Genomic DNA, 26,971 nt, shown 5'->3' with positions numbered 1-26,971 from the left:
TTTTGCAAGAAGAAAACTACCATGGCAGAGGTGCCTGCGCGTAAAATACCCTTACATAAGCAGGCCTTGTTCCCACTAGACAGAAGAGCAAACTGAGGGTTGGTTAGTTAGTATCGGTGTCTCTGCTTCTCGGCGCGGAATATGCAAAACCGCAGAGCCCGCACCCGCCGGCGGGAACTCGGCTACGCAGGGTCCTCGGGGGGCGCTGTTTCCAGGGGGCCCCGAGCGAGTTCCCGCCACCCGCGCCCCGGGAGGCCGACCACGCGGGGCACTGCGCGACCCCCGACCGCCGCAGGGCTCCTGCTTCTCCTCCGTCGCCGCCCCAGTCCCGCGGCGAGTTCAGTCCCTGCACGACCTTGGCGCTTGGCGGGTCCCGCACTGCTGCGTGGAAGCCCCTTCCCCACTGCATCCGCAGCTCCCCGGGCCGAGGGGCGGCAGCTGCCCGGCCCAGCCCCTGCGCCCGGCTGGAGAGAGGCGGCGAAGGCTTCGCGACCCCTCCAGTCCACGTGTCAGGGTAAGCCGAGAAGCGTAGAGTGGGGTCGTGGTGGGTGGCAGGTGTTAGGATGGAGCGTGGAGAGGAAGGAGTGCAGTTAGGGTACTAAAGCCTAAAATCGATCCGATCACCCCCTCCCTGGCTGGGGATGGGGAAGTTTGAATAAAGAGCTGGTGAAGGGGATGGGCTCCACCCTGGTGGGGTGTGTGCTCTGGACTCTACACCCACCTGCTCCTGTAGTTGATGGTGTGGAAAGAAAGCGCCACTGGGTCCTTCAGACATTCTGTGCAAGCTCCACGCCTGGCAGTGCATTCCCATCAGAGAAAAATCTCTATCTTTGGTTAAAAGCATGGTGGTGTCCGTCTGTAATCCCAGCTACTCAAGAGCTGAAGGTAAGGAGGATGGGATGGATGGAAATCGCACCCTTGGGAAAACTATAAGATTCTTAGGAAAATAGGAAAAACAAAAAATAACTGGGGGGCAGAGTGTGTCTCCAATGAACTCAAGCCCCAGATGGGGTGGGGTGATATTCTCGGCACTTTGCTTGCCTGTTTGTTTTGAGGCAGGGTCTTGACATGTAGCCCAGGCTGACCTCTAACTCACAATCCTCCTGACTCAGCCTCCAGAGTGTTGCTGGGGTAACAGGCATGCCATGAGTTTCCTTGGTTTGCACCTTACCACTTGAGCCATGCCTCCAGCCATGGCTGTTGCTGTTTTGTTATTGTTGTTTTTGAGATGGAGTCGCACAGGCTTTTCTGACAGGGATATCTTGGAACCATAATCCTCTAGTTCTCAGCCTCCTGAGTGAGCCACTGGCATCTGGCTTAAACTTAATTGGAAGGCAAAGGGTGCCAGTATTGGAGTTTGAACTCAAGGCCTCAGTACTGTCACTTAACTTTTTCACTCCACTTCCAGCTTTTTGGTGATTATTTGGAATTCAGAGTCTCACAGACTTTACTGCCTGGGCTGTCGTCAAACCACAATCATCAGATCTCACCTGACTTTCTGAGCAGCTAGGGTTACAGTAATGAACCACCTGCACCCAGCTTTAAATTGAATTTTAAATCTGTATTTTTGCTTTCTAGCAAAGACTTAAACTAATAAGCAAATTTTCTGCTGTTAAGAATTGACTGCTTTTCGGGCTGGGAAGGTGGCTCAGTGGTAGAGTGCTTGCCTTGCATACATGAGGCCCTGGGTTCGATTCCTCAGCACCACATAAGCAAAAAAGAAAAAAGCCGGAAGTGGCGCTGTGGCTCAAGTGGTAGAGTGCTAGCCTTGAGCTGAAGAGCTGAGGGACAGCACCCAGGCCCAGAGTTCAGGCCCCACCACCGGGCCCCAAAAAAGAATTGACTGCTTTTGTGTGAAGAACTGGCTGTAAGCTCAAAAATAACAAGTGTCTCTTTTAAAAGTGAAAAAAAAGTATTTTGAACGGTCATAGCATGAACTGCTGGGTTTTGATAGGATGGAAAGCCTAAGCTGAGCCGAGCTCCTATGTGACTTGCTTTTGCTCTTAAAATATTTTATATTCTAGATTTGGTCACTATTCAATATCTTTTACTTCAAAAGTTAGTGAAAAGGGATTATATAATGAACAATTACAAATTACTTATTATTTATTTTTGTGTGTAACTGTCCTGGGGCTTGGACTCAGGGCCCAGAGACTGTCCCTGAGCTTTTTTGCTCAAGGCAAGAACTCGACTACTTGAGCCACATATCCACCTCCAGCTTTATGGTGGTTAATTGGAGATAACTGAGTTGGCTTTGAATTGCAATCCTCACAGCCTCCTGAAAAGCTGAAATTACAGGCATGAGCCACTAGTGACTAGCCTACAAATTGTTTTTTTTTAACTTAAATTTCCTGAGAATTTTAAGTCTTTATAAGTGCTGAGCCAGTTATCTCAGAATGTGAAATCAAATATTATCATGACACATTTTTAGTTATTATGGAAAATTCTAAACCTAAAGTAGAGGAAATGTTGTGAACCATTTGGCTTCAACAACTATAAACACTTTGCTGTTAGAATTTGCTGTTTTCTATTCCTCCTTTTAAAAAAAATTAGTACTTTAAAGCAAATCCTAGACATATTTCCCTTTACCCATAAATGATGCTTCCATATGCTTTTCTTTTTTGGTTCTATGAGGTTTGGTACCCAGAGCCTTGCACTTACTAGAAAAGCATTCTACCATTTAAGCCATGCTTTCATCCCTTTTTGCTTTATTTTCAGATTACAGTCTCATGTATTTTTCCCATGATTCAGCTACCTAAACCTCTGTGGCTCCTGCATAGCTGATATTATAGCTGTAAATCACCATGTTCAATTTGCTCTTTGAGATAAGGTCTTACTAACTTTTTTTCCTGGGCTGGCCATGAACTGTGTTCTTCCTATCTCTATCACCTAGGAATCTGGAAAATAAGTGTAAGTGAATAAGTCTCATAACTTCATATCATTTTCTTTCTTTCTTTCTCTTTCTTTCTTTTTTTTTTTTTTTTTTTGTTGTTGTTGTGGGGCTTGAACTCTAGACCTGGGCACTGTCCCTGAGCTCTTCATCTCAAGGCAAGCACTCTACCACTTGAGCCACAGCACCACTTCTGGTTTCCTGGTGGTTAATTGCAGATAAGAGTCTCACGGACTTTCCTTGCCCAGGCTGGCTTTGAACTGCAATCCTCAGGTCTCAGCCTCCTGAGTAGCTAGGATTACAGGCGTGAGCAACCGGCACCTGGCTTCTTCATATCCTTTTCAGTGATACTTTTACAGATGTCAGAATTTGGATCCAAACAAAATTACAGGGCTAAGAAAAAAATTGTAAGCATAATATGTAAAGTAATGACTATATATCCTTTCCATGTTGCACTGGGGTATTTTCTAACAGGCACTTGAATGAATTACCTAATTGTTGGTATCTTTGCCTTTGACTTACTTTTTTAGGGTAGAGTACTCTTTAAGGGTAGATGTTGACTTGTAGAAAATTGATACCAGTTTAAAAGATTCTGTGGGAGGAAAGAGGTAGCATTGTCTAAAACAAAATATACTCTTTACCTGACTTAAGTAACTATCATCCTTTTAGGTATCACCTTTATATTAACAATACATTTTTTTAATTTAAAGCCAGGCGCTGGTGGCTTAATCCTGGCTACTCAGGAGGCTGAGCTCTGAGGATCGAAATTAGAAACCAGCCTGGGCAGAAAAGTCCTCATGAGACACTTATCCCCAATTAACCTCTCAAAAACCTGAAGTGGAGCTGTGTTTCAAAGTGATAGAGTGCTAGCCTTGAGCAAAAGAACTCAGAGACTGCCTATATCCTGAGTTCAAGCCCCACAACCAGCAATAAGAACAACAAAAAAGCTGGGTACTGGTGGCTCACTACTATAATCCTAGCTACTCAGAAGGCTGAGATCTGAGGCTCTGGGTTCAATGCCAGCCGGGGTGGGACCGTCCATGAGACTTATCTCCAATTAACCACCAGAAAACCAGAAGTGGCCCTGTAGTTCAAGTGGTAGAGTGCTTGCTCTTCAGCTCAAGGACAGTGCCCAGGCTCAGAGTTCAAGCCTCATGACCGACAAAAAAAAAAGAAAAGATTCTTGAACCAGGTGCCAATGACTCGCAACTGACCCTAAGAGTCATGGTTTAAAGCTAGCCTGGGCAAGAAAGAGTCCATGAGAGACTCTTGTCAACTACTGAAAAGCTGAAAGTTGAACTATAGTTCAGACTGGGAAAACACACACACACACACACACACACACACACACACACCACCACCACCACCACCACCACCACCACCACCACCACCACCACCACCACTACCACAAAGATTATTGGTTAAACTGGGCTCCAATGGCTCACACCTATAATCCTAGCTACTCTGGAGGCTGAGATCTGAGGATCGAAGTTCAAAGCCAGCCTGGGCAAGAAAGTCCGTGAGACTCTTATCTCCAATTAATCACCAGAAAACAGGAAGTGGTGCTGGGGCTCAAGTGGTAGAGCACTTACCTTAAGCTGAAGAGCTCAGGGACAGCTTCTGACAGGCCCAGAGTTCAAGTCCTACAACCAACAACGACAAAAAAAAATTGAATAATAATGACATAAAGCAATTCTTTTTTAGTGGGATATGAAAGATAAATATTCAGTGCCCATAGATGTTTAGTCTTTTAAATTTCCTTTTTTTTTGATAAGTCATCCATTTTTTTATTTTATTTTTTTTTTTGTCCTGGATCAGGTCAGTATCACCTGAAAAATGAACACTTTTGTTATCCAAAGAATATAAAGAAAATAAACCCCCAGAGGATAGCATTGACTAGAAATTAGAAAGAGCTGGAAAGGTGATAATCCAACTTAATCAGCTGTGTTTTTTTTCTAATCTCTTCCTACCTGAGCTTTTTTTAAAAAATGTTTTGATCCCTTACTGTTTATCTTTTTTTTTTTTCTGTGCCTTCCTCCCAGCTTCCCTCAGATGTGCACATGTATATACCATATGTGAGGTCAAGAATATGGAGTCATCGAGCTGGAAAGGTGGCTCAGTGGTAGAGTGCTTGTCTTGCATGCCTCAGGCCCTGGGTTCGATTCCTCAGCACCACATAAGCAAAAAGAAAAAAGCCGGAAGTGGGGCTGTGGCTCAAGTGGTAGAGCGCTAGCCTTGAGCTGAAGAGCTGAGGGACAGCGCCCAGGCCCAGAGTTCAGGCCCCACGACCGGACCAAAAAAAAAAAAAAAAAAAGAATATGGACTCATCTAAAAACAATGCAACAAATTAAGAAAAGGTCCTTTGTTTCTTCAGTCCTATTTATTTCGTCATATCTCATTGCATTTTGAATTTAACATCTACATATCAGGAAGAGTATATGCCATTTGTCTGTCTGATCTTGGCTTATTTTGCTCAACATGATTTGCTCTAGTTCCATCCATTTCCCTGCCAATGCCATTATCTTGTCTTTTCTAATGGCTGAATAATATTTCCTTTAAATACCCTTTTTTACTGATACTCATGGTAATATATCCTGGATATGTGATCACTTTGTAAATGTCTTAGTTCATTTTCCGTTGCTGATAGCAAAATACCACAGATTGGGTAAATTATAAAAGAAAGAGGTTTATGTTTATTGGTCGCTAGTGGGTGGGATGTTTGGGTTCCCAGGGTACAACAGCTGAGATTAAGACACTGCCCCAGTGCTGTGAAAGAACCACCCAGAGCGTGAAGATAGCAAGGCTGACTTAGCACGAAGAAAGTACACTCTGAGACATTAAGTGGGCAGTTCAGATAAGGACAGACTGACCTGAAATTGTTTGGGCTTGAGGGTTTTATTGTTATTCAGTAGGTCAAGGTTACTAGATGGCCTGAAATTGGGGCCCTCCCCTTGTGACACTTCCTCTATCTGCCCATGCACATGTGGGAAGTGATCTTCTTGTACTTTTGAGGAGGTGAAGACATTGAGGAGGTGCCTGCACATTTGATCCTCTGGGATTCCCAGTTTAGCACCACCGTAAGAGGTTGAGCCTTGATATAGGAAGTGTACCTCTTATATAGGAGAACATAGGGCCATTAGCCTAATTGAAGGTCCAGGGCTTTAGGCCAGCTCTGGTTTTATGATTCTGCCTGTGTGTGTTTAGGGGGAATAGAATCTTATAGCCAGGGGTGTTTCCTCATTCCTGCTTACATCTACCTAAGTGCCTGTGTTAACACATTCATAGTTGTGGTCCAAGGTTGAGGGCCACATCTGCTGGTAGTGTCCTTCCTGACACAATCCCAAAGCAGCACAGGACATCATATGACAAGACATGGAAGGCATACACTTAGGCCTGCCTCCCTCAGTCTCCTCTCTCTGCTTATAAAGCCAAGAGGACTCAAACATGGAGCTCCTATTGACCTGATCTAATTCAAATCTCTTCTCAAAGATCCCACCTCCAAAGTGAACTCAAAAATGGAAGAAAAAAAAATTCCGCCTCAAAGCACTTTGGTTGATTAAGTTTCCATCCTCCTAATACTTCATAGTGAGGATTAAATTGCAAATTGCTCAAGGCTGGTACTCTACCACTTGAGCTACATCTCCACTTTCAGCTTTTTGGTGGCTAAAATAAGATTCTCACAGACTTTCCTGCCCAAGCTGGCTTTGAAATGAGATTCTCCTATCTCAGCCTCCTAAGTAGCTAGGATTACAGATGTGAGCCACCAGAGCTTGGCTTCTTTCTTGATTGATTTTTTTTTGCTAGTCCTGGGGCTTGAACTCAGGGTCTGGGCACTGTCCCTGACCTTCTTTTGCTCAAGGCTAGCACTCTATTACTTGAACCACTGCACCACTTCCAGCTTTTTCTGTTTATGTGCTACTGAGGAATTGACCCCAGGGTTTCATGCATGCTAGGAAAGCACTCTACCACTAAGCCACATTCTCAGTCCCTACTTACTTGATTTTTGAGACAGGGTCTCACTCTGTAACCCAGGCTAACCTCATTGTTCTACCTTCTGAGTGCTGCAGTTACAACCACCATGCCCAGCCAATTGGATTTCTTTTTCAGGGTAATGTCTTTCATGTTTATAAATATTGTTTTTCGAGGCTGGGAAGGTGGCTCAGTGGTAGAGCACTTGCCTTGCATGCCTGAGGCCCTGGGTTCGATTCCTCAGCACCACATAAGCAAAAAGAAAAAAGCCAGAAGTGGCGCTGTGACTCAAGTGGTAGAGCGCTAGCCTTGAGCTGAAGAGCTGAGGGACAGCGCTCAGGCCCAGAGTTCAGGCCCCAGTACCGGACCCAAAAAAAAAAAACAAATAAATATTGTTTTTCTTATTGGCCTGTTTTTACTTTCCTTATGGATTTTTCATATATATATGTTTTTCAATATATTTCTCATATATCCTTGGAAATAAGTTTTTATCCTATGTCAGAACACCCTCTAGTAAAGGAACAATGCCAGTGGTTCATGCCTTGCTACTCAGAAAGCTGAGATCTAAGGATCGCCATTAGAAGACAGTATGGGCAGGAAAGCACATGAGACTCTTAACTCCAATTAACCACCAAAAAGCTGAAAATGGAGCTCTAGCTCAAGTAGTGGAGTACTAGCCTTGAGCAAAAAAGCTCAGAGATAGCACCTAGGCCTCGAGTTCAAGCCCTAGGCACATGCTCATGCTCGCTTGCGCATACACACATACACACAAGCAAGAACAGGTCATAAGCAATTTTCCCACTGTATGTGTCGAATTGTCTGTAGTTACTATGCAATTCAAACACTAGGTGGTGATGTAGGACAGGTTTCTGCCATAAGCCTAGGACTACTAAATTAAGATTTGAGGAAGGGGGGACCTGTGGCTTTGGAAGTTCTGGAGAGTACCTATAACAGCTCTTTCAGAGGTACAGACCTGTGGTAAACTCCTTTTTGATTGCCTGGTAAGTAACCCCTCTTAGTCCCTCCTTTTACTCATTCTACTTGGATTTGAGTTGTGCTTTCTGCTGTCAGCACCATGCCAGTTTAGAGGCACATGGTTTGTTTCACCCCTTTGGGAAATCCACACAACATCAAAGCAGAGATATAAACTAGGTACACAATTAATTTTAACAGCAATTGATAGGTATGCTTTCTTTCATTGGAGATAAGAGTTTTATGGGGATAAGAGTTTTTCTGTGTAGGCTAGTTTCAAACCTTGGTCCTCAGACCTTAGTATCCTGGGTAGCTAGGATTACAGGCATGAGCTACTGGCTCATGTTTAACTTTGTAAGGAACTACTCAAGTGTCTTCCACAATTAGCTGTACCAGGGGCTGGGAAGGTGGCTCAGTGGTAGAGCGCATGCCTTGCATGCCAGAGGCCCTGGGTTCGATTCCTCAGCACCACATAAGCAAAAAGAAAAAAGCCGGAAGTGGCACTGTGGCTCAAGTGGTAGAGTGCTAGCCTTGAGCTAAAGAGCTGAGGGGGACAGTGCCCAGGCCCAGAGTTCAGGCCCCATGACCAGACCCAAAACAAAAAAAAAAACACAATTAGCTGTACCATTTTATTTACTTGCCAATACTTGTTCTTTTTAAAAATATAGTCTCTCCCCGCCGCTGCCCCCCTGCCCCTGCCCTTGGTGTCTGTCCTGGGGCTTGAACTCAGGACCTGGGCATTGCGCTTGAGCGTCTTTGCTCAAAGCTATCACTCTACCACTTGAGCCACAGCCCTAGCTTTTGGGGGTAGTTTATTAGAGATCAGAGTCTCACAGACTTTCTTGCCCCGGCTGGCTTGGAACCATCATCTTCAGATCTCAGTAGTTAGGATTACAGGTGTGAGCCACCAGCACCGGGCAGGCACCTGCTTGCTCCCACCCATCCCCCCCCCTTTCCAGCTACCTACCCAGTCTGTCAGATGACAAGCTGGCCCTAGTTTTCTCTGTATCTTCACTACATTTTCCTCCACCCCTCCTATTTTAGAAATAATTTAGGCTTTGGGCAGTCTCACCAAACTGGGGGAGATTAACTCCCAGCACCCTAAGACCCCCTCCAAAGTTGCAGGTAGGGAAGAGCACTTGGAATTTTTCAAGCAAATAAATGGTGAGAATGGCAGAAGCACCAGATGAATTTTTTTTAAGGCAGAAGAAAACTCAACATAGAGCAGCAATTCCTATCTGGGGGTGGGAGGACCCAGGCCTGTATGAGGGGGCGGGGAGGCTCGGCCCCCTTCCCCCCCCCCCCCGGCGTTGCTTAGCAACCATGGGCTCTCCTGGGAGCTGCCATCTTGGCCTGCTGGTCTTGGCGCCGCTGCCTGCCTTGTCCTCGCTAATCTGTAAAATGGGACTGCCGGCGTCCATGTGCCCCGCATGGCAGCGTCGGTGAGCCTCACCGCGCGCTACCAGCAGCGATTGCCGTGAAAGCCCGCGGAACCCACCGCACCCACCCCGAGATCACCGGGCACGAGAGGCCCGGAGGCGGACACGCGGGTCCCCGGCAACGGCTACAGTCCTGGGGCTACCTGGGAGCAGGATTTTCCCCGGAGAGGCCAAACGGTGGCACTGAGGGCCCGGAGGCGGGCAGGGGGCCGGGATCGGGTTGTCCAGGAGGCCCCTGCAGAGCCCAGGGACGCAGGTCTGTCCCCCAGTCCGGCCAGCGAGGCCCAGGAAGCGGGCAGGTGAGTGTGGGCCGGGCCTGGGGACGACGGTGGGTGATCAGGAGAAGGAGACGTGAGGGGGCACAGGCCAATAGCTAAAAACGAAATAGTACCTCTGGTTGATGGGTGTGAAAAATACCAACATTCTATAGTGCATTTTGCTTGGCAGAATGACTCACTTAGCTAATGTCGTTCAATTCTGTCTGCAGTCCTTTGGGGGCGTGGGGATTCTTGAGATGAACCCTTTAATAGGTAGGAGGTCCGAGGTCAGCTGAGCTCCTCCTGGCATTCTTACGGTTTCACGTAAAGAGCGCATCAGCTGGGGACCCAGTCCAGTTCTTCTCCAAAGAGGTGGCTGGCACACACCTTCGACTCTGGTTTGGTTTTGTGGGTTTTATTTTTTATTTATTTATATTTTTGGTCGGTCGTGGGGCCTGAACTCTGGGCCTGGGCGCTGTCCCTCAACTCTTCAGCTCAAGGCTAGCGCTCCACCACTTGAGCCACAGCGCCACTAGTGGCCTTTTCTGCTTATGTGGTGCTGAGGAATCGAACCCACACCTCATGCATTCAAGGCAAGCACTCTACCACTGAACCACCTTCCCAGCCCCTTGTTTTGTGTTTTTAAGACAGGGTCTCACTATGTAACCAAGGCTGGCCTTGAACTCACAGTCTTCCTGCTCCTGCTTCCCTAGGATTACAAGTCTGCACCACTAATCCTCGCAGCTAAATAAAACTTCAAAACCAAAAAATAAGATAAACAATGCATCTTAAACTTGACCATGCCAATTACAAAATCCACTAAAGTCAAATGTGGCAGTGACAGAGTTAAGGACATGATAGGGAGGGGGACAAAATTGGGGAGCCCACTTCCCTAACTGCCCCAAATCCATGCTTATTTTATGTTTTGTGGTTAAACCAAAGCTGAGGAAGGGACAAAGGTCCGGTCATGTCCTGGCTTCTGCCCATAGTAGCTCTTGGAGCCTCACAATTCTGCAAGTGGACTTTATTACCTTGTCACAAATGGGCAGAATAAATGGACGTAATACCGAAATCTCAGGGATGTTGGGAGAGTGAGAGCACACAGAGATACTTTATCTAACACAAAGATAAAAATAACTTTTCATTCCGTACTTGCCTAGCATGTACAAAAGCCCTGGGGTGGATTCCCCAGTACCACATAAACAGAAAAAGCTAGAAGTGGCACTGTGGCTCAAGGACAGTGCCCAGGCCATGAGTGAGTTCAAGCCCCAGGACTGGAAAAAAAAAGAAAAAGAATATGGGGGTTACAGTGTTTTCCCATGGTAATTTGGAACAATTTGGCAAAGAGCTAGGTACCAGAGGAAATGACATTCTCTTTCTTCAAAATCTCCACTGAAATCTGAGACCTTTAAGTAGCTGATTTTAATATGATATGGCTTTGGGGGTGGGAGAGGGGGGATATATGCCTGTAATCCTTGCTACTCAAGAGGCTAAGATCTAGAGGATCAAAGCCAGCCAGAAAGAAATCCAAGAGACTCCATCACCAATATAACCAGGTCTTGATCTCTACTGACTTTCTATCTACTTTTTTTTGTTTTTGTTTTTGAGAGAGGAGAGTTAAAGTTGCCATATAATTTTGGGTTTGTCTATTTGGGGTCATATCAGTGCTACCAGCATCTTGGTTTGGTTTGGTTTGGATTATGTAGTGCTGGAGATCAAACCAGGGTCTGTGCACACTAGGCACAATCCTCATCTTAATTGTGTTCACATTTGATATTATAGTGGTTTCTTGGTGAATTGTTGACACTGTAGCATAATGTTGTGGACTTCTTTATCTTTGCAATGTTATTGTTTTAAGGTTTAGTTTATCTGATATTAACATAGCTACTTCCAATTTTTTTTTCATCTTTAGATAGTTGTACAAAAGAGTTGCCATTCAACAAAGCAGTTTATGAATACAATGCATCTTAATCAGTGTCACCCCTTTTTCAGCTTTCTTTTGATTAGAGGTGGCATGAAAAATCTAAACCTTTGCATCAATTTTCAGTTCTTTAATTTTTTACTTTGTTGTTTTCATTATATTTAACATGACTTCTTCAGATGTAGAATATAAATGTTTTGTTTGCTTGTTTGTTTTTGTCGGTTGTGGGTCTTGAACTCTGGGCCTGGGAGCTGTCCCTCAGCTCGTCAGCTCAAGGCCAGTGATCTACCACTTGAGCCATAGCACCACTTGGGTTTTCTAGTGGTTAATTGAAGATAAGAGTCTCGAAGACTTTCTTGCCCAGGCTGGTTTACAGGCGTGAACCACCAGTGCCCAGATATAGTTTTTTTTTCTAAAAACAAAAACCCAAATACTAACAATCTCTGTCTTCTAATGGGTGTGTTTTAATACTTCACAATGTTGTTAAGCCAGGTGCTGGTGGCTTACACCTGAAATCCTAGCTACTCAGGAGGCTGAGATCTGAGGATAACAGTTTACAGCCAGCCCAAGCAGGAAAGCTTGGGAGACTCTTCAAGCAACCACCAAAAAAAGCCAGAAGTGGAGCTGTAGCTCAAGTGGTAGAGCACTAGACTTGCACAAAAAAGCTCAGGGAAAGCACCCAGGCCCTGAGCTCAAGTCCTACCACTGGTGGAAAAAATGTTGGTATATTTTCAGTGCTAGGAATTGAACCCAAGGTCTCATGTATATTTAATATTCTACCAATAAGTCACACCCCCCCACCACCACCAAAAGTAATTATTGATATTATTGAATTTAGGCTCACCATTTTATTTTTAGTGTTTTGTTTTGTTTTCTGTGTTGATACTGGGGCTCGTGCCTGCTTTGTTTTTTATTCAAGGCTGGTGCTCTACCACTTGAGCCATGGCTCCCTGCAGTTAATTTTTGCTGGTCATTTGGAGATGAGAGTCTCAGATTTGTGTATTTGGTCTGCCTTTGAACTTTGATCCTCCAGATCTCAGCCTCCTGAGTAACTAGGACTATGAGTATGAGCCACCAATGCCAGGCTTTATTGTGGGATTTTTCCTTGTGTGTTATATGTGTATGTGCACTAGTCCTGAGGTTTGAACTCAGGGCCTGGGCACTGACCCTGAGCTTTTTTTGCTCAAGGCTAGTGCTCTACCACTTGAGCCACAGCTCTACTTCTGGCTTTTTTTGGTGGTTAATTGGAGATAAGAGTCTCCCAAGCTTTAATGCTTGGGCTGGCTTTAAATTGTTATCCTCAGATCTCAGCCTCCTAAGTAGCTAGGATTATAGCACCTGGCTTCTTTTTTAATTTTCTACTTTTTTTAACTTCTACTTTTCCTGACTTCTTTTGGTTTATTTGAATATTTTTAATATTTCAAGTCAAGCTACCTATTGGCATTTAGGTTTGTTTGGTTTTTGATTTTTGGTTTTTGGATCCGGTCCTGGGGCTTGAACTCTGGGCCTGGGCGCTGTCCCTCAGCTCTTCAGCTCAAGGCTAGCACTCTACCACTTGAGCCACAGCACCACTTCCGGCTTTTTTCTTTTTGCTTATGTGGTGCTGAGGAATCGAACCCAGGGCCTCAGGCATGCAAGGCAAGCACTCTACCACTGAGCCACCTTCCCAGCCCCGACATTTATGTTTTAATAGATAGTTTCTGGTTATCATATACATACCTGACTTTACTTAGTCTACTTAGAGTCAAGAATTTGTGACTTCAAGTAAAATGTAGAAGTCCATATTTATGTAGGTCCTTTCCCTATAGTTTGTCTAATATGCTATATCTATTTGTTCAACAGGTCTATAATCTTTGCTTCCAAAAGTCCAATATATTTTAAATAAGTTATAAGATAGGAAATAGGCTATTATATATGCATCTCTATACTGCTCTGCACTTCCTCAATTTCCAAGATTCCATATTTTTCATTAGTATCATCCTTGATAAAAGAGCTTACATGAACAGTTCTTTGACAGCAGGTTTGCAGGTGGCCTATTTCTCAGGATTTCTTTACCTGACAATTCTTTTATGTTTATTTTCATCCTTGAAGAAAAAAAATATGTATTGGGGCAGTGTGGAGGGGGTCCTAGGGCTTGAACTCGGGGACTGGACACTGTCCCTAAACCTCTCTGTACTCAAGACTAGTGGTCTACCACTTGAGCCATAGTACCACTTCCAGCTTTTTCTGTTTATGTGGTACTGAGGAATTGAACCCAGGGCTTCATGCATGCTAGGCAGGAACTCTACCGTTGAGCCACACTCCCAGCCTTTGAAGAATACTTTTGCTGGTTACAATTCTGAATTTACAGTTCTTTACATTTCCCCCCTATCTTCCAGCTTCTGTGGTTTCTGATAAGAAATCTGCCAGTATTTGAATAATTTTCCCCCTGCATGCTATATATCATTTTTCTTATGTCTGTTGGCATAAGTTTTTTCTTTGTCTTTGGTTTGTATCAGCTTGGTATTGATTTTGATGTATCTGAGGGTGACTTTGACATTTACTGTGTTTTTTTTAATATAAATCAATGTCTTGGCTATATTTAGAAAGTTTTCAACCAATTTTTCCAATTTCTTTCTCTTAAGCTTCTAATGACCTGAATGTTATTTTTTTTTTTTCCTGATAGTACTGGGGTTTGAACTCAGGGATTCATGCTTGCTAGGCAAGTCCTCTACCACCTGAGCCATTCCTCTGTCTTAAACTTTTGATATGTTTTATGGGTGACTCAAGTTTTTGATTTCTGGTTTAGTTTTTTTTTGTTTTGTTTTGTCAGTTGTGGGTCTTGAACTCTGGGCCTGGGTGCTGTCCCTGAGCTCTTCAGCTCAAGGTGAGTACTCTACCACTTGAACTACAGCACTTCCGGTTTTCTGGTGGCTAATTGGAGAGAAGAGTCTGATGGACTTTCCTGCCCAGGCTGGCTTTGAAGTGTGAGCCTCACATCTTAGCCTCCTGAGTAGCTAGGATTATAGGCTAGAGCCACCAGTGCCCAGCTACTTGTATATTTCTTGCCTTGGGTAATGAGGTAGGTTTTAGTATCATCCCTCAGAATAGGAAGGACTTGGATATGAGGATAAGATGTTAGCAGTACATGCACATGATGATCCGGTTGGCCTTTGTAGCTTCTTCTGTAGATATAGTATTAGTAATAAAGTTGTGGTGACCTACACTAGTGTTTTTTAAGGCATATGTCCCTGATATCCTCACATCAAATTTGTGAATTATATCATGTTTAAAAATAGGCTGCAATTAAAAAATTAGTACATATTACAAATTACAAACTAACAGCTGGGTTCCTGTGGTTGTGCCTTGTAATCCTAGCCATCCCAGAAGCTGAGATGAAAGATCAAGGTTCAAGCCAGCTTTGGCAGAAAAATCCACACTCCATTTCCAAAACAAACCAGCAAAAAGGTAGACTGGAGATCTAGCAAGTGGTAGAGCATCAACCTAGCAAGGGTGAGACCTTGAACTCAAACTCCAGTATTGCCAGAAATAAATACATTATTTGATGAAATGTTCATTAATGTGTGTGTATGTAGAATGTGTGCACACACATTTATGTGTATATTAGACTTGATACAAATGCATTTCTTGTTTCAAAAACATGGTTGAAAATTAGTTTGAAACATAATGATAAGTACTCATTACTTTGCTCATGTAACTGTAACTCCTCTATACAGTATTTTTACAATAAAAAACGTATTAAAAAAACATAATGATAAGAGGGGCTGGGAAGGTGGCTCAGTGGTAGAATGCTTGCCTTGTACGCATGAGGCCCTGGGTTCGATTCCTCAGCATCACATAAGCAGTAAAAACTGGAAGTGGCACTGTGGCTCAAGTGGTAGAGTGCTAGCCTTGAGCTGAACTGATGAGGGACAGTGCCCAGGCTCAGAGTTCAGGCCCACAACCAACAACAACAACCACAAAAACATAATGATGAGATCTTCTAGACAAAATATGAATAACTGACCTGTGAACTTAGCAGTTTGTAGTAGCTTAAGTCTGATACTCATTGATGAGTTTAAAATGTAGTCCTAAATTCTATTCTTATTCTCTGCTATTGATTCGTGTGTGTGTGTGTGTGTGTGTGTGTGTGTGTGTGTGCGCACATGCGCGCATGTGTGCCCATGCATGCTTGGCCAGTCCTGAGATTTAAAGTCAGGGACTGGGAGCCATCTCTGAGCTTCTTTTTGCTCAAGGCTAGAGCTTTACTACTGAGCCACAGATTTACTTCCTGCTTTTTCTTAGTAGTTTGTTAGAGATAAGAGTCTCATAGACTTTCTTACCCAGGCTGGCTTCGAACCATGATCCTCAGATCTCAGCCACTGGAGTAGCTAGGATTACAGGCGTGAGCCACTGGTGCCCAGATTGAATTATTATTATGAACTAAGCTTATCTAAGAGCTAGACAGAAATCCTTTAGATTTATTGGGAATTTATTATTCCATGATCTGGAATACTTCCACTTAGTTAAATCTATGAGTATCTTTGAAAAGCTTACACCAGGAGCAGGTGGCTTGCTATTAACACCTATCTCTTTCTGCAGGCTGAAACCTGTCCTGATTAGTATTCTAGAGGGAACTTTGGATTTTGAAAGGGAAAAAAAGGTTAGGAATAATTTTACATCCAAAGTATTTTCTCATGGTTCCATTTTGATGCTTATTAAACTCACATCTCCTCTTCATGTTCCTCTTCGTGTCAGAAAGTGATTCCTGGCTTTGGAGGCACTGTACCAGTCTTGAGCTTAGTAAGATCATGGCTGCTGCCTCCCCTCTGAGGAACCTGGAGGATGAGGTGCTGTGCTCCATCTGCCTTGACTACTTGAGAGAACCAGTGACCATTGACTGTGGCCATGTGTTCTGCTACCACTGCATCATTAAGGTCTGTGAATCTTCCAGACAGCCATTATATTGTTCTCTCTGCAAGACAGTTTTTAAGAAAGAGAATATCCGCCATGTGTGGCAGATGGCCAGCCTGGTGGAGAACATCTGGAGGATGAAGGTAGAAGAGGAGAGACAGCCCCGAGAGGAAAGATCACCTGAGCAACGAGCAGAGAACCTGTGTGGGCGGCATCTGGAGAAGCTGCATTACTACTGCAAGGACGACCAGCAGATCCTGTGTGTGATGTGCCGGGAGTCTCGGGAGCACAGGCACCACGCTGCTGTCCTCCTGGAGAAGGCTGCCCAGTCCTATCGGGTAAGAATCACCTTGGACCTCAGCACTGGTCTTGTGTTCCTTTAGGATAATGTCCACTCTTGAAACCTCTGTTTTGAGGCATGATTGACACGTGGAAGCTGGACATCCCAGTCAGCAAGCATACACCTGAGACCACATCATCGCCATCCACAGATCCACAAATTCCCTCCATCCACGTCATCATTGTTGCTGCTTTTGTGTGCATGTTTGAAAGACCCTTTTTTGCCATTTTTTTATTAGCTTGCATTCATCTTACATGGGTCAGGGGATTGTATTGTTTCCTTTCCACACATGTTTACAATGTAATCCAATCAATCTCACCCTCCTCCATCATTATCCCCGCCACAATTTTATTTTTTAATTTGTGGTCACACTGCGTAGCCCAAGCTGGCCTCAACCTTATGGTTCTCCAGCTTCAGCTTCCTGATTTCTGGGATTACAGATAGGCACCAAGCTTGGCTCCTTCACAAATTTTAAAAAGACAGTATAGCATGGTTAGCTAGACTACCTTATGCTATACTATAGATCTCCAGAAATTGGTTATCTTGCATAACTAAAACTTTGACTGCATCCTCATCTCCCCCCAGCCCCTAGCAATTGCCATGCTATTCTTTGCTTAGATTAGCTTGACTATTTTAGATTTGGAATGCAAATGAGACCACATGATATCTGCCTTACTATATTTTGCTTATTTCCATATACATCATGTCTTCCAAGTCCATATATATTGTTAAAATGGCAGGACCTTCTTTCCTCAAGGAAGGTACATTTTCCTTAGCTGTTGATTCCATATCTTATGAATGAAGCTACAAGGAATTGGGAGCAGAGATATCTTGGTTTCCCTCTTGGGATAGATATATACCAGAAGATAGCTCCCAACAAGATACAGTACTTGGTGTGTGGAAAAGAGCAATGTAAATACATCTAAAACCTACACCATAACCCTTAGAAGTTGTCATATAGATTGTCTTTTATGGTGCTATGGATTGAACCCAGGACCTTGTATAAATTAGGCAAGTTCTCTACCACATGAGCTATACCCTCAATCCCATATAACAGATTATTTCAAAGAAACTGCTCTAAGCCAACATAAAATTCACTGTATTTTTCTTCATTAACAAGAGTGAAATCTGTTCCATTGCTTGCTTGCTTGCTTTACTTATTTATTTATTTATTTTTATACTGGGGTGTTTAGAACCCTGTGCTTGTTGGACCAGGACAAGCCGCACCTCCTGGATCTCCCTCTCTCTGTTTTAGGCTTCCAATCTTAACAGGGATGACAGGACTGTGCCACCACACCCAACTTGTTTGCACTGAGATGGAGTCTTATAGACTTATCTTCTAAGCTGGTCTAAAACTTTTTTTTTTTGGTTGGGTCATGGGGCTTGAACTCTGGGCCTTGGCGCTGGCCCTCAGCTGTTCAGCTCAAGGCAAGCATTCAAGCTGGTTTTCTGAGTGGTTTATTGGAGATAAGAGTCTCACGGAGTTTCCTGCCCAGACTGGCTTTGAACTGTGATCCTCAGATCTCAGCCTCCTGAGTAGCTAGGATTAAAGGCCTGAGCCACCAGTACCCCAGCTAGAACTTTCATCTACTGAATCTCAAGCTGAGATAACAAGCATTTACCACGGGCACAAGTTTCCTCCTGGTACTCTGTTTTTATAGTACATGAGATTAAATTATATCAGTTTTCACTGTGGAATTGTTTTATACTTCCTTTTTATTGAAAACATTTTCATCTTATTCTTGAGATTATTTGCGTTTATTTCCATAGGGTAAAATTCTAAACCATCTGAAGATTCTGAAGGGAGACAGGGATAGAATTCAGAATTTTCAGTCTACAGGAGAAGATGAGATTCAAGCTCTGTTGGTGAGAGAAATCTTGACTGAACGGGTGTACATGTGTATGGGGAGTTTGTGTGTGTGTGTGTGTGTGTGTGTGTGTGTGTGTGTGTTCACTGGTTGGAGGGGGACTGCTTTGGGATGGTAGGCAGGTGTGTTTTGGGGGAGGTGAACTGAAGGGATTCCTGTTCTGGACTCCTCCCCAGATCTCACAAATGTTCTAGTGTTTCCTGTCCTCTCAGAAGCAATCATCCTTCTCTTCCTGCATTTGCTGTAGACCAAATTCCAGAACCACAGGCAAGACATTGTGTCAGTGTTTGAACAGGGCCATCAATTCTTGAGAGAGAGAGAGCAGTACCTGTTGGACTTGCTGGTGGGGCTGGAGCAGGAACTCGTAGACGGGCGGAACAGCCATATCACGAAAGGCTCTGAGGAGGTGGTCCGGCTTGGGACCCTCATTTCTGAGTTAGAGAAGAAAGTTCGGCAGCCAGCACTTGAACTTTTGCAGGTTAGTAACCAGTTAAACTGTGTCTGTCCTTTTGCTCAAGCTGTAGTATGGCCTCTTCCTTAGCAAGGGATTTGAACCAGCAGTCAAGAAAGAGGATGTTTATTCTCATTTTTTGTGTTCTTCAATATGGTAATCCTATTTTGTTAACACCTCCAAATATTACCATCATATTATGAATCCATCAAGGGATTAATCTATTGGTTAAGTCAGAGCACTCAGGATCCATTTGATTCCCCCAAAGCCCATTAGCCCTGAACAAAAGCCCAATATATGAGGCTATGGGAAACATTTCAAATGCAAATCAAGATAGGAATACAGCAGGCACAGACCATGCACTGAAGTATTAAGGTCTGCAAATCTATGATTACAGCACCCAGCCAGACTGGTGGCCACAGCAGTGCTGGCCAAAGCTAAAGTTTAGTCCTGCAGGTCTTCAGAAAAGAAGAAGTTTTTCTTGTTTTTTTTTTTTTTTTTATGTCAGTCTTGAAGAATATAAAGACTTGGATTCTCAGAAAGGTGGAGCTCAACATTCCACTTGGAAAAGTAGGTCGGGCTCATTGGTTAGAAATAGATAAATGAACTGAGTACTGGTAGCTACCTATAATCTGAGCTACACAATAGGCTAAAATCTGAAGATTATGGTTCAAAGCCAGCCCAGGCAGAAAAAGTCAATCAGGAGACTTTATCTCCAACAAACTACTCAGAAAAAGCCAGAAGGGGTGCTGTGGCTCAAATGGTAGAGTGTTAGCCTTGAGCAAAAGAAGCTTAGGGACAGTCCCCAAGCCCTGAGTTCAAGCCCCAGGACCAGCACAAAGAAGAAAAGTAAACGCAAAGGTAAACGTATGCAATAATAAAGTTAGCATATGTATGTCCAGACAGGTGTTGTAGGTGCTGGGAAAAAACAGGAATAGGAAGAGAGACCAGGAAGGTGTCATAGTGAAGAGAGCTGGCTTTCTGGGGGGTGAGTTTAAGAGAAGAAGTTAAAGGAGCAATAAGACAGAACAAATGGGACCAACCAACATAATTCAAATGGAGGAAAGCAGGAAAAAGCATGTGTTTCTATAAACCACCACTGTAGTGGAAAGCTGAATGGGTTCCAGCCATGAGAATGATTCTCTGTGGAGAAGCCATTCCCCCAGTGGGCCACATGGGGGCTGCTGATAGCTCCTGAGAAGGTTGTGTTCGTGACTTTGTCATCTATCTCTCTTCCTTCCCAGGATCCAAGTGATATAATGAGCAGGTAAGTAAGTGCTGCTTCTTTGCTTGTTCATTTGCCTATACCACTCACAGTACATCCCTTTATTTTCTTTCTCTTATTTAATTTTGATAAGAACTAGAAAAGGATTAGAAGGAAGAGCTCTTCTAGTAGAGAACTCAAGTTCACTTTCCTTCTAGGAAAGAGTTTTGCCTTTATTTTTTTCCTTGTTTGCTAGTAGGTTTTGAAGGGTCTTCAAGGCAGAAATGGCCCTTTCATATTTCAATGTGATACCTAAAGGATATGTTGATGGGTAGAGGATCCTTGGTCATGGCCCCTTCTCCAGAACTATGTAGCTGCCTTTTGCCTGGTGTTGGAATGGAGCACTTGAGCACTGCTTCCACTCTTAAAACTACTGTGAAATTGTTGGGCAGGGGCCGGGGGGAGTGACCGTGGAATGTCACCATTCTTCCTTTCACTGGTTCCTTCTGTGAATTTCCTTTCTCTAGGTATCCCCGGAAGAAGTTCTGGATTGAAAAGCCTATCAGCCCTGCAGTCAAAAAGAGGGCAGAAGAATTCTCTGATAAGTTTCTTTCTCTAGAGAAAGGACTGAGAGGATTCCATGGTATAGTAAAGCGATGGGTGAAGGAAGGGGTTTGGAGCTGAGAAATTTCTTTCTTGCTGTTTCCTTAGGTTTTGACTCTCTGGCCTTGGCTTATCAGAGTCTCTTGATCTTGGGCAGGTTACTTGCACCAGGCACATTCATTGGGGAGGGAATCTTCCCATAGTACAGGCTAAAAACAAAGGTACAATCATAATAGGTCCCAGAGTTGGATAAAAATGATGAGTTGGGACAGGTACCAGGTGCCTCACGCCTGTAATCCCAGCTACTCAGGAGGCTCAGATATGAAGATTGAAGTTTGAAGCCAACCTAGGCAGAAAAGTCCATGAGATACTTATCTCTAATTAACCAGCACAAAAGCCAGAAGTAGGGGGTGTGACTCAAGTGGTAGAGTTCCAGCCTTCACTGAAAAAGCCAAGCAAGAGTGCAAGGCTCTGAGTTCAAGTCCCAGTATAGGCATGCACACACAAAAAGATGATCCATCAGGCTTGAGTTTTGGCTTGAATGGTAGAACACTTGAGATTAAAATCCAGTACCTGGGCTGGGAAGGTGGCTCAGTGGTAGAGCGCTTGCCTTGCATGCATGAGGCCCTGGGTTCAATTCCTCAGCACCACATAAGCAAAAAGAAAAAAGCCGGAAGTGGCACTGTGGCTCAAGTGGTAGAGCGCTAGCCTTGAGCTGAAGAGCTGAGGGACAACGCCCAGGCCCAGAGTTCAGGCCCCACGACCGGACCCTCCCAAAAAAATAAATAAATAAAATAAAATCCAGTACCATCAAAAAGAAACAAAAGAAAGATTCAGATCTAAAAATACTAGTAAACTAAGGAAAATAATACAGCAGTTCCTCAAAACATTAAAAACAGCATCATTAAAAATAGCATTCATTAATATGAATATATTCCAAAAGAATTGAAAGTACAATCTAAAATAGATATTTTGTGTAACCATGTTTATTAGAATAATTTATGATTTATGATAGCCAAGTGGTGGAACAGCCCAAATGTCCACTAATGGAGGAATAACAGAGAAAATGTGTATCTACACACAATTCAAATGATTAAACCTTAAAAAGGAAGGAAACTCAAACACATGCAACAATGTGGATGAACTTTGAGGACATTTTAAGTGAAAAATGCCATTCATTAAAAGGACAAGTATCCCTTTAAAAAAATAAGTAAATGAAAATAAAAGGACAAGTAATATGTAAGCCGACTTGCATGTGGTTTTAGAGTGTCAAACTCATAGAAACAAAGTAGAATGTTGACCGCCAGAAGCCTCAGGGAAGAGGAAAGTGAGAAGCTGCTATTTAACTGGGTATAGAGTTTAAGTTTCACAAGATGGGAAGGTTCTAGAAATTGGTTGCATGACAATGTGAATATACTTAACATACTGAACGTAACATGATAAAGATGGTAAAGATGATAAAGATGTCTTTTCCTACAATTAAAAAATTTAGCAACACTTTGTAAGAAATCTTAGAGTTACTTAGGAATATAGAAAAATAGTGTGATTTGGGTCTAGGACTTTAGGATTCATGAAAGAAGAGAGTAGGGGACTAGGTATGGCAGTGCAAACCTGTAATCCCACCTGTTAGGCAAGCCTTCTACTACTAGAGCCATGGCTCTAGCCCTGTTTTTTAATTCTTTGTGGTACTGGGAATGGAACCACCAGGGCCTCATCATGCCAAACAAGTGTTATAATCCCAATTTGCAGGAGGTAGAAACATGAGGATCATGGTTCAAGGCCAGCTCATGTAAAAATTAGCAAGACCATGTCTCAAAAACAAGCCAGGTATGCTGGCAGACACTTGTAGTCCCAGCTGTTTGGGAGGAGAGAGGAGTAAGGATCATGGTTTGCCTGGAAAAAAAGCTAGTCCAAGGCCCTGTCTGAAAAATAAACAAAACACAAGATGGGCATGGCTCAAGTGGGAGAATAACTTAACTAGCAAGTGCAAAAGTACAGAAGGAAAAAACACACACAGTTTGGTCCAGTGTACTCTTTCATGAAGCAGGTACTCTAAGCAAATATTGGCATGGGAACAACACCATTGCTTTCTCTATTTCATGTGAATTTTCATAATGTCTGTCACTGTTTAAAGTTTACAAGCCAAAAAAAAAAAAACAATAGGAAAATCTAACCTAGGAAGATGTGCTGTCAGAATTGGTTTATTGGGGCTAGGAAGGTGGCTCAGCGGTAAAGTGTTGCCTCCCATGCATGAAGTCCTGGGTTCCATTCCTCAGCACCATATAAACAGAAAAATCCGGAAGTGGCACTGTGGCTCAAGTGGTAGAACACTAGCCTTAAGCTGATAAGCTCTGGGGCAGCTCCCAGGCCTAGAGTTAAAGCCCCATGACCCACCAAAAAAAAAAAAAACCACATACACACACACAACAGAATCGGTTTACTGTAATATAATGTTCTTCCTTCATTCTAGGAAAGTTAATGAGGGATCTGGAATATAAAACAAGTAAGTATCTGGTGGGGGTGGTAGACAAATTTTTGCCTCAAACAAAGTGAGTTCTTCCACACAGAATCACAAGCTCCCTGAGAAAATTATTTTATTTGTGGATCATTTCTTTAAATAGGAAGGTCTTGGTGGTGCTAATCCATCCTAATTCTTTATTCTGATATAAAAACTATGAACTTTGGAGGAAAGATTTCCACAACTATAATGAGCCCAGGCCCTCTCCATTTCTTCTCACAGGGGTGTATATTGGTGTGTGTGTGTGTGTGTGTGTGTGTGTGTGTGTGTGTATGATTGTGTGTGTCTGTGTGTGTGTAACTAAAGATTGAACCCAGGGTCTCCTACATGCTAGGAAAGCATTCTACCACTGAGCCACACCCCCAGCCTTTTGATTTGAAAAACAAAAAGTACTGAGGATTGAACCATCCAGCTCTTCACATATACTTAACAAGCACTGTACCATTTGAGCCACATCCCAGGCCCTTATTTTGCTTTTGACACAGGGTCTCACTAACTTTGTCAGGGCAGCCTTGAACTCACAATCCTTCTGAGTCTGCCTCCTAAGTAGCTGGGATTGCAGGTGTCTACTAACATACCAGGAGGCTGTGTGTGTGTGTCTGTGTGTCTGTGTCTGTGTCTGTCTGTGTCTGTGTGTGTCCTAGGCTGACATGGAATTTATTATATAATCCAAGCTAACCTCCAACTTTGACCTTCTCCTGTCTTAGCCTCCTAAGTACTGAGATTTCAGTACCACCATGCTCCTACAGGTCTTTTCATACTGCCTTTCCATGGTCTTAATATGGGAATTAAGGGTAATGTGAACATAAGATCTAAAATATTCTCGGGCTGGTGGTTCAGTGGTAGAGCGCTTGCCTTGCATGCATGAGACCCTGGATTCAATTTCTCAGTACCACATAAGCAAAATAGAAAAAAGCCGGAAGTGGTGCTGTGGCTCAAGTGGTAGAATGCTAGCCTTGAGCTGAAGAGCTGAGGGACAGTGCCCACGCCCAGAGTTCAGGCCCCACGACTGGACCATCCTGGTCCCTAAAGGAGGCCACTATCAGAAAGGAACTATAGCCTATGAGAAAAGTCCCCTTGATAGCTTTCATGGTGTCATACCTTTATCCCCTTGTCCCCACAGTGAAGATCGTCCTGAATTCTCAGACAGCCAACGGCTACCTCTTAGTGTACCCCAATGGGAAGAGTATGATATTCACTGGCTTGTGGATGAACAAATACCAGCGCGGTCAGCGGTTTGATCCTGAGCCTGGTGTGCTGGGCAGTAAGGGCTTCACCTGGGGAAAAGTATACTGGGAAGTGAAAGTGGACAGGGTCTGGTGGGGAGAAGAGGAGGAGGAAGCAATGAAGTTCAGAGGTGGAACCAGAGGTATGTTTGGCAGTAGCTATCTTGGTGGGTTCCTAGGTATCGCTGATAGCTATGCCTCTCCTGTGTACAGAAATGAGAGCGAAGAGTTAGAGGAGGAATGGTCTCAGGAGAATGGAATGTGGCCCAAATTCTGCTTGGTGGGGGTGGCCAGAGAGTCAGTGGTGAGAAGAGGGTCTCTCAGCTTCACCCCTGAGGAGGGATTCTGGACTCTGAAGTTGTCTTCAGCAGGGGTCTTTATTTGTACTAGCCCTGAGCCCTTCCAGATCCTATCCTACTGTCCAAGGCAGATTGGCGTTGCCCTGGATTATGATGGAGGGAAGGTGACCTTTACCAACGCGAGAACTCAAGAGTTTATCTATGAATTCTCATCTTCCTTCACTGGGAGGATTTTCCCTTTCCTGTGGCTTAATTGCATGAGATCCAGACTTACCCTGAGACCCTGAAAGGAGACCTCATGAACACAGTCTTTGAGTCTTTTTTTTTTTTTTTTTCATTTATCCCTTATTCCTTTACATTATCCCTCAACCCATTCATTACCTGGCTAGACTGTCCAGCCAGTTTCTGAATCCCCTTAGCTGATTGGAACAGGATGGCAAGAGTCTCATGCCATCTCTGCATTGTTTCCAAAATGGAAGTGTTAATACTTGTTGTCTTTTATGTATGGTGCAAGAATTATAATCTCTTTGAAGTATTTATTAAAATGTGTGCTGCTGTTAATCATTTTTTCTGTTGTGTTTTGTTTTTGTCTGGGCCACTGATGTGTGTACATTGAGCCAAATATATGCAAAGGAAGCCTGTGTCAAGGGATTGTCACCTCTGTCACCGATCACAATGTCTGGATTCCTAGAGGCCCTTTCCTTTCTCTTAATCGTTTCTGCCATCCCCCTGAGCAGCCCAGAAAACAGTACATATTGTGATTCAAATCATGCCTGATCAAATATCACCTTTCTACATTCTCAGATTGTATATATTGACAGAAGTTAATAAATTTATTCTAACTATGTTGTTCTCACTTTTACACTTTTTCACCATGTATAGGTCAGCATTCCTTGAGTTTTTGGAAATCAGTTCTGGAGTAAATCTTAGTTGGGTTTTGAGATGGTACAATTACATATTTAGTTTCCTTACTTATCTTAAGCTACCAGTAGAAAACAAGTCTGGCTAATATTAGCAGATGTCTGTTCAACAATACTGGAAAAAAGAGAATCAAAGCAAAAGGATTCCTGTTCCTACCTGTTATATAATGTCTGCATTTGCCACAGAGCCTGGGCAGAGGCAGGGTGGGAGCTACAGGAGTGGAGATGGCCCCAGAACTTGAAAGGAGGTTGGGATGGCTAGATATAAACATCTTACACACGAATACAAGCTAGTATTCTTCAAGACTGTGAGTGTCATAGGCTCTTTCTTGTTAGCAAAATACTCAACAATAGGTACTTTATAAAGAATATAAATTTATTTGGCTCACAATTCTGGATAATTTGAAGTCCAAGCACATGGCACCAATATCTACTTGATATGAAGAGAGGAGCTTCTTGCTGCATCTAAACATGGATGAGGACATACATGTGAGATGGGCAAGCATGCTAGCCTGGGTCTCGTTCACATTTTTCTTATAGTAGTAAGGCTTGAACTCAAGACTTTTGAGTTTGTTAGTCAAGCACTCTACCACTAAAGCCATGCCCTGTATCAGTCCTCTCTTTTATAAAACCACTCCTCGCCGGGCGCTGGTGGTTCACGCCTATAATCCTTGCTACTCAGGAGGCTGAGATCTGAGGATCACGGTTCAAAGCCAGCCCGGGCAGGAAAGTCCATGAGACTCGAGTAGTAGAGTGCTAGCCTTGACCTGAAGAGCTGATGGACAGTGCCCAGGCCCAGAGTTTAAGCCCCACGACTGACAAAAATAATAAAACCACTTCTCCAGCCCTCAACTAATTCTAACTAATCCCTAGAGACCAACCTTCAAGTCCATTAGCATAAATTCAGGGATTGTTACCAATACATGAACCTTTAGAGGACACATTAAAACCATAGCATGGGAAAAACTCTCCACCCCACCCCTACTTTTTTTTTTTTTTTTTTTGAGACAGGGTCCTATATATGGCCAGGGCTGGTCTCTCCGCTCTTCCTGCCTCTCTTCCCGAGTTCAGGGTCTCAGACCCACGGTGATACTGGGTCAGAAAGTCCAGCACTGAGGATTCTTCCCTCACCCCCAATTCTAGTTCAATTGCTTCCACCTGGACACTGGTGACGCGCCCTAGTCCTCGCTCCTTATTGGGT

The 26,971-nt window shown here is 43.6% G+C and overlaps 1 protein-coding gene across 1 annotated transcript; it reads left to right on the top strand.

The window, feature by feature from the left end:
- Positions 1-455: 455 nt before the first annotated feature.
- Positions 456-25,335, top strand: LOC122111305 (tripartite motif-containing protein 26-like). The gene is made up of 8 exons (XM_042684054.1): positions 456-514; positions 16,186-16,679; positions 18,452-18,547; positions 18,797-19,027; positions 20,245-20,267; positions 20,732-20,847; positions 23,278-23,310; positions 24,449-25,335. Exons 2-8 carry the CDS (start codon positions 16,239-16,241, stop codon positions 25,135-25,137), a joined length of 1,629 nt encoding a protein of 542 aa, XP_042539988.1. The 5' UTR covers positions 456-514; positions 16,186-16,238; the 3' UTR covers positions 25,138-25,335.
- Positions 25,336-26,971: the final 1,636 nt, after the last annotated feature.

The sequence above is a fragment of the Dipodomys spectabilis genome, unplaced genomic scaffold (assembly GCF_019054845.1).
Source record: "Dipodomys spectabilis isolate Male_0828 unplaced genomic scaffold, ASM1905484v1 ptg000085l, whole genome shotgun sequence".
Taxonomy (NCBI): Eukaryota; Metazoa; Chordata; class Mammalia; order Rodentia; family Heteromyidae; genus Dipodomys; species Dipodomys spectabilis.
Note: the sequence above shows the minus strand (reverse complement) of the source record. Positions and strands in the feature narration are given on the sequence as shown.

Coding starts and splice junctions, on each gene's coding strand:
- LOC122111305 (XM_042684054.1), top strand. CDS start 16,239: ATGGCTGCTGCCTCCCCTCTGAGGAACCTGGAGGATGAGGTGCTGTGC. Junction 19,028..20,244: donor CAGCACTTGAACTTTTGCAG/GTTAGTAACCAG, acceptor CTTCCTTCCCAG/GATCCAAGTGATATAATGAG. Junction 20,848..23,277: donor AGGACTGAGAGGATTCCATG/GTATAGTAAAGC, acceptor CCTTCATTCTAG/GAAAGTTAATGAGGGATCTG.